This window comes from Erythrolamprus reginae, chromosome 2, assembly GCF_031021105.1.
Source record: "Erythrolamprus reginae isolate rEryReg1 chromosome 2, rEryReg1.hap1, whole genome shotgun sequence".
NCBI lineage: Eukaryota > Metazoa > Chordata > Lepidosauria > Squamata > Dipsadidae > Erythrolamprus > Erythrolamprus reginae.
The window spans coordinates 198278985-198295271 of NC_091951.1; the positions used below are offsets into that span (position 1 = coordinate 198278985).

At 42.6% G+C, this 16287-nt stretch overlaps 1 protein-coding gene across 2 annotated transcripts; it reads right to left on the reverse strand.

The window, feature by feature from the left end:
• Nucleotides 1-1781: 1781 nt before the first annotated feature.
• Nucleotides 1782-15987, reverse strand: HTATIP2 (HIV-1 Tat interactive protein 2). 2 transcript variants are annotated; one of them, XM_070741095.1, is made up of 6 exons: nt 15895-15987; nt 11742-11916; nt 7980-8087; nt 6527-6664; nt 5687-5748; nt 1782-2314 (listed from the first exon to the last, which is right to left on the reverse strand). In XM_070741095.1, exons 2-6 carry the CDS (start codon nt 11913-11915, stop codon nt 2098-2100), a joined length of 699 nt encoding a protein of 232 aa, XP_070597196.1. In that variant the 5' UTR covers nt 11916; nt 15895-15987; the 3' UTR covers nt 1782-2097. The 2 variants fall into 2 exon arrangements, with proteins under 2 accessions (XP_070597196.1, XP_070597197.1); XM_070741096.1 differs by having other exon boundaries at nt 11742-11933; nt 15895-15977.
• Between the last annotated feature and the right edge of the window lie 300 nt (nt 15988-16287).

Genomic DNA, 16287 nt, shown 5'->3' on the forward strand with positions numbered 1-16287 from the left:
GAGAATTTTTAGATGGCAGTAAGCAGTGGACTTGGTAGCATCTCTTCTCTCAATTAAGCCATGTGTTTACTTAATGACCGTTTTGCTTAATGGCCTGGTTGCTGGACTATGTTCTGCCTGACAGGCTGGTTACATAACAAGGCAGTGAACAAACACGCACACAGATTGAGGATTACGAAACACAAAATAATATTGTTGTACAAATTGGCTTAAAGCCACAATGACTGCAGAGGAATGTTGGTTTACGATCCAAAGGTCAGTGTTAATGGCTCAAGCTGGCAGCAATGTCTCTTAACCTCCCAAAGTTCTTCAAAAATGCCTCCAAAACAAGCTTTTGCAAAGTACTCACTTTGAGAGCTACAAAATTCTCAAAATCAAGTGTCCATCAACTAGGTTCAATTGTTTCAAGACGCAAAAGGTCAGTTTAGGAACTTTATATCCTTGTTCCTGTTAACTGCAAATGATAATTCCCACAAGAGTTCTCTCGCATGACCTCCTCTTTTTAAGCCTGCTGCAAGCTTTCCTAATTGCTTCCAGCTGTTCTTTAGAACCTCCGTCTGTGTCTTTGCAGCTGCTCCTGACGTTCCATCATTCTACGCACCCAAACATTGAGGATGGGGTCATCCATCATGCCCTCCTCATCTTACCCAGATGAGGCTCTAACTAGGGATTCCGCAGGTCCAGCAGGAGCCTCTGCCTCTCCGGCACCTTCCACTTCCACCTCTCTTTCCCCCTCACTGTCTCCCTCCGGGAGCCAAACAGGTCTCCTATGCTCTGATGGACCCAGCCCCTCTGGCTCAAAATCAGTGACCAGAGAAGCTGGCCATGAGCCAACCACAACAGACTAGATCTCAGTCACTAAATGAGAGCTTGATATGTTAGATGGGCGCCTAGGCAACAAATATGCCAGAGACCGCAGCAGCGTATAAGGCCTGAAATGAGATTAAAGGAAATTCTTCCTAACATTCCTATAAAACTAGTGAATTTTATTAATAGGAGCCTCTATGTATGGGTAGCTGCAATGTAAATGTTTTTGCATTCTGCTTGATATTCCTGGATTTTGACCGTAATAAAGTTTATATCTTTATTCTTTCTACAATGCCTTTTTAAGTTTCACTTTTATTATGATTATTATGATTATCTATTGGATTTGTATGCCGCCCCTCTCCGTAGACTCGGGGCGGCTAACAACAGTAATAAAAAACATCATGCAAATCCAATACAAAAAACAACTAAAATACCCTTATTATAAAACTAAACATCCATATAACAAACATACCATGCATAAATTATAAAGGCTTAGGGGGAAAGAATGTTTAAATTCTCCCATGCCTGACGACAGAGGTGGGTTTTAAGGAGCTTACGAAAGGCAAGGAGGGTGGGGGCAATTCTAATCTCTGGGGGGAGTTGATTCCAGAGGGTCGGGGCCGCCACAGAGAAGGCTTTTCCCCTGGGCCCCGCCAAGCGACATTGTTTTGTTGACAGGACCCGGAGAAGGCCCACTCTGTGGGACCTAATCGGTCGCTGGGATTCATGCGGCAGAAGGCGGTCTCGTAGATACCCTGGTCCGGTGCCATGAAGGGCTTTATAGGTAATGACCAACACTTTGAATTGTGACCGGAAACTGATCGGCAACCAATGTAGACTGCGGAGTGTTGGTGTTACATGGGCATTTTGGGGAAAGCCCATGATAGCTCTCGCAGTTGCATTCTGCACGATCTGAAGTTTCCGAACACTTTTCAAAGGTAGCCCCATGTAGAGAGCATTACAGTAGTCGAGCATGTTTAGCATGTTAATGTTTAATCAACTGACAGACCATACAAAATTCCATTGCCAATTAACTATTTTTTTTATTAAGAGGCAGGATACACATTTAAAGCTTCTGAAACAGCACCAATGACATTAAGGCTTTTTTTTTTTTGGTTATTTCTGGATCACATGCTTCTGATGTAACATCACATCAAATGCAATTCATAGATGTTGATTATTCAAGGACCCTCACAAGTAGAAAAAAATATATGAGTAAAGCTGGGTTTGGGGGAATCAGCGAAACCCCTTCATTATAAAGCTATCCAAAAGAACACCCCTTCTTCTCAATTATTTTGACTGACCAAGGGCATGGATGGCTGCATTTTCCAGGACCTCCACCTTCTGCCCATCTTTTGCTGGCGTCATTGCAAGACTGACCATTGCTCGGGCCACTGTTGTGGTAGGAACAGACATATACGTGGGAGAGAAAAAGGCTACCACTGCTAGGGCTTTCCTGGCCACCCATTCACCAGGCCGAGATTCCTGGCGATCACATAGCAGCACCCTAGGGAAGAGAGGCAGAAAAGGAACTTCTTTTAAAATAGAACAGAATAGAATAGAATTTTTTAATTGGCCGAGTGTGGTTGGACACACAAGGAATTTGTCTTGGTGCATATGCTCTCAGTGTACATAAAAGAAAAGATACGTTCGTCTCAGTTACATCATATATGGATTTTATTGCTCGCAACATGGTAGCAACAAGAAGGCAATTTTTTCTTATTCACAACAGAGAGGTTTGAAGTAAGATAAATGCAAACCAAACCAAAGGGGGGGGGGGGTGTTGAGATAGGAATAGTTGGTTTTAATACATTATAATGAGCTGTTGTTTGGTTATTGATATAACAATTGGTAAAACTTGCCTGCCTGTCAATAGAATATACTGAAAAGTTTTATTACAAGTGTAACGTTATATGGTACTAATGCTTAAGATCAGGGGTGGGCGATTAATTTTGCCATGGGGCTGCATGAGAAATTGGGATTGTTTTAGAGGGCCGGATTAATATAATTAGCTCAGTTCTACCCAATACTGTATATTATTGGGTAGAACTGAGTTACAGTAATTATATTATATTATATTATAATTATATATTATAATTATATTATAATTATAAATTAATTGCCCATCCACCCCTTCCTTCCTTTTTTGTTTGTTCCCTCCATTTCTCCTTCCTTCCTTCCTTCCTTCCTTCCTTCCTTCCTTCCTTCTCCAGATGGAGAGAAGCTTCTGTCTCTCTGATTTTCTCTGCCTTTTATTTCTGCTTTTGGGCAGTTCTTTACTTCTCTTTCAAAATATTCCTTTCAGTTGAGAAAACATAGTGGAGGCTTTGCCTGAAAGTAGCTTTGCATTTCTTTTCTTCCTCCTCCTCCCTTCCCCCCCCCCGAGAGTTGGGGGGGGGGGGTTTGCTTTAAATTTCTTGGAAAGGCCAATGAAATCAATGAACAATTAAAAATGAGCATTTATTGGACTTTTGCAAAAGGGCATGGAAAGAGAATTTCTCCTTCCTTCCTCCCTCCCTCCATTTCTCCTCCCTCCCTCCATTTTTCCTTCCTTCCTTCCTTCCTTCCTTCCTTCCTTCCTTCCTTCCTCCGCGGGCTGGTCACAGACAGCGGGCAGGCTGCATCCGGCCCCCGGGCCTCACTTTGCCCAGGTCTGCTTAAGATGGTGCTTCTAGTTGAACTGATATTTGCCCTGGACAATGTATTGGCTCTTTTGCATAAACGGAAACAATCTAATGCATCTCCTTGGTTGTGTAATAGGGGGGAAAGCACATTTCAATAAAGCTCTAAGAATTTTGGTAAAAAGGGTTATGCAGTGTACTCAGAGGTTTATTGGTTGGTTTCACTTCTTTTTCTTCAAGGTAGGGAAATGAGGTGCATTCAAGACCAGAGAGATGGTAAAGAAATAAAACCTCTGGACAAGGCAGCACTTGTTGCTGGGGGTGCCAAAACTAACCAACTATAGAGAAACCATATTTAACTAATGTATTTTTCGGAGTATAAGACACACTTTTTTCCTCTCTAAAAGATGCTGAATATTTGGGTGCATCTTATATTCTGAATGTAGCTTTTTCCCCATCCCTAACTAGGTGCATCCCAGCTCTTACCTTGCAGACTTTTTCATTGTTACTCTCCCTGAAGAATGTTTTTCCAGCCCTAAATCTTTGCAGGCCTTCTTTTCATTTCTCTACTTACTCCGAATATGTTTCTTTCCAGCCCTAACGAGGTGCCAATGATGATTCCAGTCCTCACCATTTTACCAGTTCTTATCAGGCTCTTTCATTTACTCTCTCTGAATAAGGTTTGTTTTTTTAGCCCTAACCAGGGAATAAAATAATGTGCTGAAGCTGACCAGACTAAGGATGCTAGCCAGATAAATACCTTCTAGGCAGATCCCCCCCCCTCCCATTTTCCTCCCCAAAAACTAAGGTATGTCTTATACAGTACTCTGAAAAATACAGTAGGTTGTGTTTCAGTAGAACATGGATATGTGTTCAAGCTGGAAAAGGACAGCCACCCCATGGTAGCTGCATAGTCAGTTCAGCTTAGAAAGCAATGGCTCTGATAAAAGCTATTGTTAATTCCTCCCTAGTCAAATAATACTTTGAACAGCCGCAGGTGAAGGAAAATTATTTTCTGTGACCTGCAGTGCGATGTGCATGTGAATGTTGAGTCTGCTTTGGAAGGGCCAGGGGTGAAACTTCTGCTCATAAATAAAAAAAAAAACAAAATAGGGTAGCCATTCATTCACTCACTCATTTGTATCTTAATCTGCTTCACAGCATTGTGGCTTGGACTGTATTACATACAAAGTTAGCTCTTGAATCTGACTCTACATAAATGATGCCTCAAATTTACTTATCGCTTATATTAGCTTTGACCAATTTTCCTAATCATGTGTGAATGAAATCTTTCTACAGCTATGTTGCTTATTTGGTGTACCTGTGATTTTAACAGCCTACAAAAGCTAAAATTATTAATTTTTCAAGCAACAACTAAATAAGTAGTTGAATTAACTAATTTTGTTACAATGAGAAATTTCAAATCTTAACTAATCGGCAAAACTCACAACTAATATAACTATAATGAAGAGCGTTCGGAGACTTCAGCTGGTGCAAAATGCAGCGGTGCGTGCAATTACGGGTGTAGCAAGGTACGCCTGTATCGCTCCATCTTTACGCAAGCTGTATTGGTTGACAGTCGGTCTCCGAACGCAATTCAAGGTGTTGGTTATTACCTTTAAAGCCCTAAATGGCTCAGGGTGAACTATTTACGGGACCGCCTCCCCCCTCATACCTCGCTGCAGCCAGTAACAGCCCACAGAGTTGGCCTTTTCCAGGTCCCGTCTGCCAAACAATATTGGTTGGCAGGACCTCAGGGAAGATTCTTCTCTGTGGTGGCTCTGACCCTGTGAAATCAACTTCCCCCAGAGATTCGCATTATCTCTTTGCTCTCGGTCTTCCGGAAAGCCGTCAAGACCTGGCTTTTCTGGCAGGCCTGGAATTAGGATGGAATGTTAGCATGTATGGTTTTTTATATAGTAGCTTTTGTATTGTAGGTTTTATTGGTTTTTTTTTTTAATTGCTCTTTTTGTCAGTATTATAGTTATAACTGTGGTTAGCCGCTCAGAGTCCATTTCGGAGTGAGCAGCATATCAATGCAACAAACAAAGTAAGTAAGTAAGTAAGTAAGTAAGTAAGTAAGTAAGTAAGTAAGTAAGTAAGTAAGTAAGTAAGTAAGTAAGTAACTAACTAACTAACTAACTAACTAACTAACTAACTAACTTCCCAAGTGGTGGAACGAGCATCCTTCTACATGCCCATGATTTAATAGTTTGTCCTTCCTTCAGATTCATGATTTACACATGCAGTATACTTACGCTGGTCTAAATATGGAAAATCGGTCAAATTCAAATGCCTTAATCCTGTTTTCTACTTCACCCTTAAAAAGGAAGGAAAAAACAATCTCCATTAAATGAGATCTATGAGAAGCTGAAAAGTATACACATCAAAATAAGGCAGAAGGAAGGATTGCTGAAGATCCTCATGACAAAGGAGTTCTATCTTCTTAAGTACTATTAAGTTCCACTGTTAGAATTATAAACTGCAGACAGAAACTGATATGCAGGCTCTATAATGGCTAGAATTTGACAAACTATAGATCCTTAGCTAAGGAATATCTTTCTCGTAAAAATTTATTGCCCCCTATGGTACATTATGATGCAGGTCATAGTGCAGTATTTTCCTTTGAATATATTACTTGAACAACACAGAATAACAGATTAATAAATAACAGTATCTCCTGGAGCCGTTGCTCTAGAAGGGACTTGCTTCTTCTGCAGAAGCAATATTTATTGGGGCTGTTATTGCCTTTCAATGTATCTAGAAGGCATCAGGTTATCTATTATACAATTAAGAGTGGTAGTCTATGTTTGGAAAAAATTTAAATTCAACTCCCAGCTCTGCCTAACTATCTCACAGGGAGTTTTCCTCAGACTTAAATTCAGAGTGAAGAACCAAGTATATAATCATGACCTCCTTGGCGGATACATTATATAAGAAGCCTCCTTCCCAGTCCAATCCCAAATGGCAGTAGAATGGAAGATGTAGCATTTTCTATGTCAAGATTAAACAGAACCTGGGCCCAACTAAGGAGAACTCTGAAATCTGATTGTTCTCTAACCCACTGCTTATCTCGTTTTGAAGCCCATCAAACATACCTTGGTCTTTAGATAGAGGAATCTGCTGGAGCTATCTGCACCTTTGCTTGACTCTAGAATAAAGTGGTGGCACCCACCAGCTTTGGCTAGCTTTGCTGCATGTTCAACATAATCACGGTCAACACGCACAAATCCATCCTGCATTTAAATGTAGAGAAAGTTGCTTTTACTTATTTGAAAAAGTCTCCCCTGGAATGAGGTAGAGCCTATTTGACATACAAGAAATGACATACAGTGGTATCTCTACTTATGAACATAATTTGTTCCGTGACCAGGTTCTTAAGTAGAAAAGTTTGTAAAAAGAAGCAATTTTTCCCATAGGAATCAATGTAAAAGCAAATGTGTGCGGTGGGGAAACCACAGGGAGGGTGGGGGCCCTGTTTCCTCCCAGGAGATTCCTAGAGTGGCCCCACGGAGGCTTCTCCCCGCCTTTTCCGGCCCTGTTTCCTCCCAGGAGATTTCTAGAGAGGCCCCACAGAGACTTCTCCCCTGCCTTTTCCAGCCCTGTTTCCTCCCAGGAGATTCCTAGAACGGCCCCACAGAGGTGTCTCCCTGCCTTTTCCGGTTACAGTTTTGGAGGCTCGGGTTTGTAAGTTGAAAATGGTTCTTGAGAAGAGGCAAAAAACAACAACCGAATTCTTATCTAGAAAAGTTTGTAAGCAGAGGCGTTCTTTGGTAGAAATACCACTGTATAGGGAATTATCCAATCTAAGACGTCAAGGCTGTTTTAACTCCAAAACCCTGTTTATGATAATCAGACATCTCAAAAATTGATATTAATTTTAATGCGGTGATTGGAGAATAATGCATATAATTATGCTTAATTAAATGTAAATGCAAATTAACTGATATCAAATTTATTTTTTGATGTATTGGATCCTCCTCCTCTACGCTTCTCGTGTATTCAAATTACTTTGATTCACCAGAGGTGCAAGATAACTCCAAAAAAGTTAAATGTAAATAGCCAGTACAATGTACAACTTGGGTGTCTTGGATAAAATCCTATATTAACTATGAAATTTGGAAAAGATGGCATGCAAATTGGATTATAATGAGCAAAAGATAAGTTAAGTTGATATGCATTTCTAGCTCCTTGGAAGAAACATAGTAGGGTCAAACTTCTAAACTCTTCACACCTGTTCCTTGTCAGGATAACTCATTCCCTCAAAATGCCAAGCACCCACTTCAATTTCCTGTCTCCCAGAATCCAAGGAATTTACCTTTTCCAGTTTGGTTCCACCAGATACACTGAAGTGCAATTACAATCAGCTCCAGAGCTGTAGCCCAATGTAGCTGGAGAATGCCAAGCTGGGAAAGACTGAAACAATCCACGCAACCTGACTTATCAGCAAATTCCACTCTAGGATGTTTTTTATACCTCTTAACTTCCTCTCAGTCTTCCACCTTTCTCAATTCCTTCCTGACCCAAGTATTTCCCTCTTTTCCTCCTCACCGCTCCAGCTTTGGCTCTGCTTGTCCCCAAGCAGCAAAATCCTACGTCATGTCCGTGGAAGGAAGCAGCAGATTCATCTAGCTTCTCAAAGTCAACAACTTCTTGGGCCTGGAAACAGACACCCCAAAAAATCAGAAATGAAAGAAAGAACGGGAGACTCCAATGGAGAAAATGAAATATATGTCCTCCCTGCTTTCCAAAACAAATGAAGACAGAACATCTTCTAGCTAACAATGAAATTTGAAATCATGTTCAGAAATTATCAAACGATCAATAAAATGCACACATTAAAATACACAATTTGGACAAGGCAGAGAAGGAATGCTGAAAATTCCATCCAAATGTGGTGTGATAAGAGGGAGCATAGAAGCAAATGTTTTCTGCTAGGCTTCCTTCTTGTGGAATAAGCTATACTCCAAAATAAGAAAAGCACCTTTGTTGTTGATGATTAAGAAGCTAGTTAAGTTATGGTTATTCTGGACAGCATTTAGGAACTGAATAATTGAATAGATTTATGTATCAAAGATTTAATGGATATTGGCAATAAATTGCTGTATTAGATTGTGTCACAGTATTGATTATATATTACATACTTGTTCTTTTTTATTTAACTTTACTACATTTTGTTATAATATCTTGTATATCTATGTCTGTTTCCAAAGCACCTGAGTGCAGGACATGAAGCAATGGATGGAAACTAATCAAGAAGAGACTCAACCTAGAACTAAGAAGAAATTTCTGGACAATTAGAGCAGTTGATTAGTGGAATGACTTGCTTCCAGAAGTTTTGAATGCTTCAACACTGGAGGCTTTTAAGAAGAGATTAGACAATCATTTCTCTGAAATGGTACAGGGCCGTGATGGCGAATCTATACCGAATGGTATAGGGCCTGATGGAGAACCACAGGTGGCAGGCGGAGCTATATTGAGGGCATGCAAGATGTTGATCTACATAATCAGCTCCAGCACACATGCACGTGCTAGCTAGCTGATTTTCAGCCTCAAGGAAGGCCGTTTTGCTCTCTGGAGGCTTCAGGGAAGCTTCTTGAAGTGCGAAAAATAGCCCAACAGACAAACTGGAAGTTTAGAAAGTAGACTCTTTAAAGCCTCCGGAGTGCAAAAAATAGCCCAATGGGCAAATCAGAAGTCTGTTTTTCCGCACTTCCGGGTTGCCCATTTGGCCGTTTTTTTCACTCTGCCAGGTTTCATTACACCATATAAAAAAAGAGGCTTCAGTGTCTTGAAATACAGGCAATTTAGTAGCATGTATATTATAATCTAGCACAGTGTTTCCCAACTGTGGCAACTTGGAGATATTTGGACTTCAACTCCCAGAATCCCCTAGCCAGCGAATGCTGGCTGGGGAATTCTGGGAGTTAAAGTCCAAATATCTTCAAGTTGCCAAGGTTGGGAAACACTGATCTAGCACATAAACGACTGAAGACAACAATTTGGTTCCTCCAGTATATTTTTTATATGGCAGTTTACTTTATGGCATTATATTATTTACATCAGCGTTTCCCAACCGGTGTGCCGTGGCACACTACACGGCCAGGTATGCCGCGAAGCTCCCAGGGAAGCTCCAGCTGGGCGGGGCGCTGCCGCTCGCAGCTGTCCCCCGGCTCCTGCTCGATGCCGCGGTTTTCGGCGCTCTCCTGCTGGGCCCCAAAGAAGGAAGGCAGGAAGGAGAGCTTCATTCTTCGCGCCTTTTTCTCGCCTTCCTTCTTTGGGGCCCAGCAGGAGAGCGCCAGAAACCGCGGCATCAGGCAGGAGCCGAGGGACAGCTGCGAGTGGGAGCCCCAGATCGGAGGCACTGGCAGCGCCCCGCCCAGCTGGAGCTTCTCTGACGTCGGCGGCAAGTGTCCTTTGGGGCCCGGCGGGAGGGCACTGGCGGTGGGAGAGGGGGTGGTGGTGGCTGCAGCGGCCGCAGGCAGTCGCGGGGAGATGGCGGCGGCGAGAGGGAGCTCTAAGCGGCGGCGAGAGGGAGCTCTCTCTCTCTCTCTCTCAGCTGACTGCAAATGGGAGCCCTGACGGTGGCGGTTGGACGTGCTGCTGGACGCCGAACATGCTAGCGCTGCGGGCCTGGCATATACGGCGTCCAGCAGCACGTCCAGCTGCCACCGTCAGGGCTCCCACTTGCAGTCAGCTGAGAGAGAGAGAGAGAAAGAAAGAGAGACATATAAGAGAGGCAGAGAGAGAGAGAAAGAGAGACATAGCAAGAGAGGCAGAGAAAGAGAGACAGAGCGAGAAAGAGAGACAGCAAGAGAGGCAGAGAAAGAGAGACAGAGCAAGAAAGAGAGACAGCAAGAGAGGCAGAGAAAGAGAGATAGAGAAAGAGAGAGAAAGAGAGACATAGCAAGAGAGGCAGAGAGAGAGAAAAAGAAAGAGAGACATAGCAAGAGAAAAAGAGAGACTTAGCAAGAGAGGCAGAGAGAGAGAGAAAGAGAAAGAAAGAGAGACATAGCAAGAGATACAGAGAGAAAGAGAGAGAAAGAAAGAGAGATAGCAAGAGAGGCAAAGAGAAAGAAAGAGACATATAGCAAGAGACAGTGAAAGAGAGAGAGAGCAAGAAAGAGAAAAAAAAGCAAGAAAGAGATAGCAAGAGAGAAACAGAGAGAGAGAGAGAGAGAGCAAGGGAGAGAGAAAGACATAGAGGAAGGGAAGGAGGGAGAGAGAAAGAGAGGAAGAAAGAAAGGAAGAGGGATGGAGAGAGAGAAAGAAGGGAAGGAAGGAAAAGAGAGAAAGAGGGAGAAATAGAGTGAAAGGGAGGAAGAGAGAGGGTTTTTTTGTCCAAACTTTTCTTTAGCCCGCCCCCCGCCCCCCTCTTTCAATGTTCCCCAGGATTTTGAAAATATGAATAATGTGCCGTGGCTCAAAAAAGGTTGGGAAACACTGATTTACATTATTTATGTCCTATATTATGACCCACGTAATTAGATTTCTAATATTTAAAATCATTTTAAGACAGTTATCAAGCAAGTGTTGGTAAACAAATAATTATTCGGTAGGCATTTAAAATTGCTTGACTGTTTTATGTACTGCGCAAAAAAATAAAGGGAACACTCAAATAACACTAACTAGATCTGAATGAATGAAATATTCTCATTGAATACTTTGTTCTGTACAAAGTTGAATGTGCACAACAGCATGTGAAATTGATTGTCAATCAGTGTTGCTTCCTAAGTGGGCATTTTGATTTAACAGAGTTTGATTTACGTGGAGTTATATTGCGTTGTTTAAGTGTTTCCTTTATTTTTTTGAGCAGTGTAGTTTGGATAGAGTATTCAACAATATATTTTTAGATTAATTATTCTATTAATTGGCTTAGAAACGCTTTATATATTATATCTTTTTATAAAAATGTTGTAAGCCGCCCTGAGTCCACAGAGAGGGGCAGCATATAAGTCCAATTAGTAAATAAATAAAATAAATAAATAAATATTTTCAATTACTTACATTTTTGAGAAACTTGTAAAGTGTATAAGATATATAACATATAATTTATGATTATAAATATATTTCATCCAAATTACTGCCAAGGAATGTTGAGTAGTAAGACTGGATTTTAAAGTAGAATAAATTTACAGTATTTTTTTTTCTGAATACCAGGTTGAGGATGACTATAATAATATGTATCAAAAATCTATGTGGTTAGCATTTAGAATGCAAATTAGGTCCTGAGAGACCCAGGTTTAAATCTATCCAGTTCTAAATGGAATGAGAAAGAGGACAAAAACATTAAAAAAATGTTTTGTTTCATACCACATTATTGTAAAGAGATCCTTCAAAATTTAGCTTTCGGCGGCCAATGAGGGTCACTCGAGAGAATTTTTCCTGCTTTAAGATTTCAAGTAGCAATTCTTTCCCAGTTTCTCCAGAAGCACCCAAGATGAAACAGCTTTGTTTCTTCTGTTCTTCTGAATTGGGAACTGCCATACTGTTGGTAAGAAGTGACTTTTTTAAAAAAAAAATGGCATTTACAGTTCAGTTCTCTACATAATGCAGATGTCAAATCCCAAGAGATTAAGTGACAAATACTCTCCTAAATAAAACTGTACAGGATTGCAGCTTCAACTTCACAATAAATCAATTATTTGAAAACGGATAACGAAAATGAAAACACAGCCTGGTTGGAACAAAGTAGTGTTTAATTTCTCAAAAACAAATCAAAGCAAAAGCCATGCTATACACCAAAACCAAAAACAACATTGACAATTACTGTCAGCCCATCATATGATCATGGAATGCCATATGCAAGATCTATGACCTGATAATAAGGATGAGATTATGCTGTCAGTGAACTTGGAAATAATAATAATAATAATAATAATAATAATAATAATAATAATAATAATAATAATAATTAATTAGACTTGTATGCCGCCCCTCTCCGAAGACTCGGGGCTGCTCACAAGAGCAATAAAACCGTACAATACTAATAGTTAAAACTATGACTAAAAACCCGCTATCTTAAAAAACAATCAATACTGTACTATACAATCACAACCACACATAACTCTTAATGGTTGGAGAAGGGGATACATTCATTGCCCCATGCCTGGCGACATAGATAGGTCTTCAAGGCCTTGCGGAAGGCGAGGAGAGTGGGGGCAGTTCGAATCTCTGGGGGCAGTTGATACCAGAGGGCCAGGGCCTCACAGAGAAGGCTCTTGCCCTAGGCCCCGCCAGACGACATTGTTTAGTCGATGGGACCCGGAGAAGGCCAACCCTGTGGGACCTAATCAGCTGCTGGGATTCATGCGGCAGAAGGCGGTCCCGTAGGTATTCTAGTCCGATGCCATGTAGGGCCTTATAGGTCATCACCAACACTTTGAATTGTGTCTGGAAACTAATCAGCAACCAGTGCAGGCCGTGGAGTGTTGACGAAACATGGGTGTATCTGGGACGACCCATGACTGCTTGCACGGCCGCATTCTGCATGATCAGAAGTTTCCGAACACTCTTCAGAGGTAGTCCCATGTAGAGAGCATTGCAGTAGTCGAACCTCGAGGTGATAAGGGCGTGAGTGACTGTGAGCAGTGACTCCCTGTCCAAATAAGGCCACAACTGGTGCACCAGGCGAACCTGGGCAAACGCCCTCCACAGCCGAAAGATGCTCTTCTAAAGTCAGCTGTGGATAGAGGAGGATGCCCAAGTTGCCGACCTTCTCCGAGGGGGTCAATAATTCCCCCCCTCCCCAGATAGGATTGTCCTTGGGAGGCAAAACCCACAGCCACTCCGTGTTGCCGGGGTTGAGTTTGAGCCTATTGACACCCATCCAGACCCTAACAGCCTCCAGGCACCGGCACATCACTTCCACTGCTTCGCTGATTGGACATGGGGTGGAGATGTACCACTGGGTGTCATCCACATACTGATGACACCTCACCCCATGCCCTTGGATGATCTCACCCAGCAGTTTCATGTAGATATTAAATAGCAGGGAGAAGAGGACTGACCCCTGAGGAACCCCGAGTCTGTGGAGAGGGGCGGCATACAAATCTAAATAATAAATAAATAAATAAACCCCACCAGAGAGAAACCTAAAGGTTAACCTCTAACCCCCCACTAACACCGACTGTGACCAACTGGAGAGGTAGGAGAACCACTATAAAACGGTGCCTCCCACTCCCAACCCCTCCAGCCGGCGCAGAAGGGTACAATGGTCGATGGTATCGAAAGCTGCTGAGAGGTCAAGGAGCACCAGGATAGGGGATAAACCCCTGTCCCGGGCCCACCAGAGATCATCCGTCAGCATGACCAAAGCAGTTTCCATGCTGAAGCCGGGCCTGAATCCTGACTGCTGAGGGCATAGATAACTGGCTTCTTCCAAGGACGTTGGAGTTGGAGCGACATCACCTTCTCAACAATCTTCCCCATAAAGGGAAGGTTGGAGACTGGATGATAGTTGTTGAGAATGGCTGGGACCAGGGAAGGCTTCTTGAGGAGGTGGCGCACAAGTGCCTCCTTGTAGGGAGCTGGAAAGGACTCCTCCTCCCCCCCCCCCCCCCAAAGAAGCATGGACAATCTCCTGGACCCAGCTCCCTTCTGGTCGAAACCAGCCAGGAGGGACACGGGTCCAGCAAACAGGTGGCAGAACTCAGCTCCAATGGCCTTGTCCAATTTATCAGGTGTCACCAGGTCAAACTCCTCCCAGACAGATGGACAAAGACGAGTCCCTGTCACCTCGAATGACTCGTTGTCAGCCGACACTGCAGTCCAATCGGAATCAAGGTCCATCCGAATCCGAGCGATTTTATCAGCGAAAAATATGTTAAAATCCTCGGCACTACCCTGCAAGGGCTTCCCAATTCCCCTCTGATTTAGAAGGGAGTGGGTCACCCTAAAAGGGTGGCCAGGTGGGATTTCGCTGATGATACGTGCATCTTGCCGCCTTGAGCGCCACTTTGTAAGTCTTAATATGAGCTCTTACAAGTGTTTGATCAGATTCACATCAAATATTATAGCTACATACAGGTATTCTTCAACTTACAACCACAACTGAGCCCAAAATTTATGTTGCTAAGTGAGACCTATGTTATGTGAGTTTTGCCCCATTTTACAACTTTTTTTGCCACCGTTAAGTGAATCATTGTGGCTGCTAAGTTAGTAACCCAGTTGTTAAGTAAATCTGACTTTCCCATTGACTTTGCTTGTCAGAAGGCCACAAAAGTTCACCACACAACTCTTTAAAGTGTTAAATAAGTGTCTTTAATAGGAAAATGAACACAAGAACAAGGGGGCACAATCTGAGGTTAGTTGGGGGAAAGATCAGAAGCAACGTGAGAAAATATTATTTTACTGAAAGAGTAGTAGATGCTTGGAATAAAGTTCCAGCAGATGTGGTTGGTAAATCCACAGTAATTGAATTTAAACATGCCTGGGATAAACAAATATCCATCCTAAGATAAAATACAGGAAATAGTATAAGAGCAGACTAGATGGACCATGAGGTCTTTTTCTGCCATTAATCTTCTATGTTTCTAAGTTGCTAAGGCATCTGAATTTTGATCACATGATCATGGGGCTGCTGCAACAATCTTAAGTGTGAAAAACGGTCATAAATCACTTTTTTCAATGCCGCTGTAAATTTGACCAGTCACTAAACGAACTGTTGTAAGTAGAGGATTACCTGCACTGGTGTAAGCTGTTATAGTAAGATTACAAGAAGCACCTAAACCAGTATAAAAGCTATAAGATTCTGTATTTCGGGTAAAATTACAATGTTTTACCTTTCCATTAGCTGAAGAATGGACACTTTTCTTCTTTCTCAGAAAGTGTACAGTAATGTATTCTGCATTTTTTTTTTTTAATTGAAGAGCTACCCAAAGAACCAAGTGATTTCCCAGATCTTGTTGAACTACATATCCCAGAATCCTTCCCTACCGGCTTGCAACTGTTAGAAGGTGGTTCGTTCAGCAACATGCCTAATCACTCCGGGCTGTCATTTACAAACAGGGCGGGCCGATTACAATAAAAAACAAGGAGTTACTTCTTCTTTAAGAAAAAGGTTTCGCTTCCAATAGATCACTGAAGACAGGCCTCTCTGTCTTGCTTTGGCAACTCGGTTGCTTCCCGCCCCCTCCCCCCAACCAGAAAAGCGGACCCGCGAAGAATCCTCTTGCACCAGGCATACAGCCCTCCCCACCTTCTCCGCACTGTCCTTCTCATTTTTTAATTCAAGCAAAGCACCCAGCAACTAATTCCCCTCCCTCCACTCCCTCTCCGGGGCTGCTATGGAGAGCTCCTACCCAGCCCAATTAAGAGAAAACAAACCATGCTGCAACCCTGCTTATACTGTACTCAGAAATATCGCGCCAAGCTCGCCAATGGCATTTCAGGCGTCTGGACCGGCCACCCACGGAAGGGGGCTTTACTGGCGGCTGTCCCATCGGAGGAAGCACCAATGGCTCACCTGCGACTTAGTCTTGGAGAGAAGCCCTGGCTGAGGCAGACTCCCGCGTACCACCGCCCGCAAACGGACGCATGCGCAGAACCGTCCGACCGCTTTGCTTGAAAGGGATTCCCATGGGGGAGGGAGGAGGGGAAACGCCCTTTTTTTCCAGGGAAGAGATGGGGTTGCTGGCAGTGGGTTTTTTTCTCTGAGCGGGGTTAACTGAAGGACGTTATGTCCTTTTCCCAAATAATAATAACAGAGTTCGACCCTGGAGGATTTCTAGTCGACTCCCCTATAGTTGTTCATTTATATCCTGCCTTTTTATTATGATTAGCTTGTATTTACAAGCACCGAATTAACAACAACAACAACAACAACAACAACAACAACAACAACAATAATAATAATAAT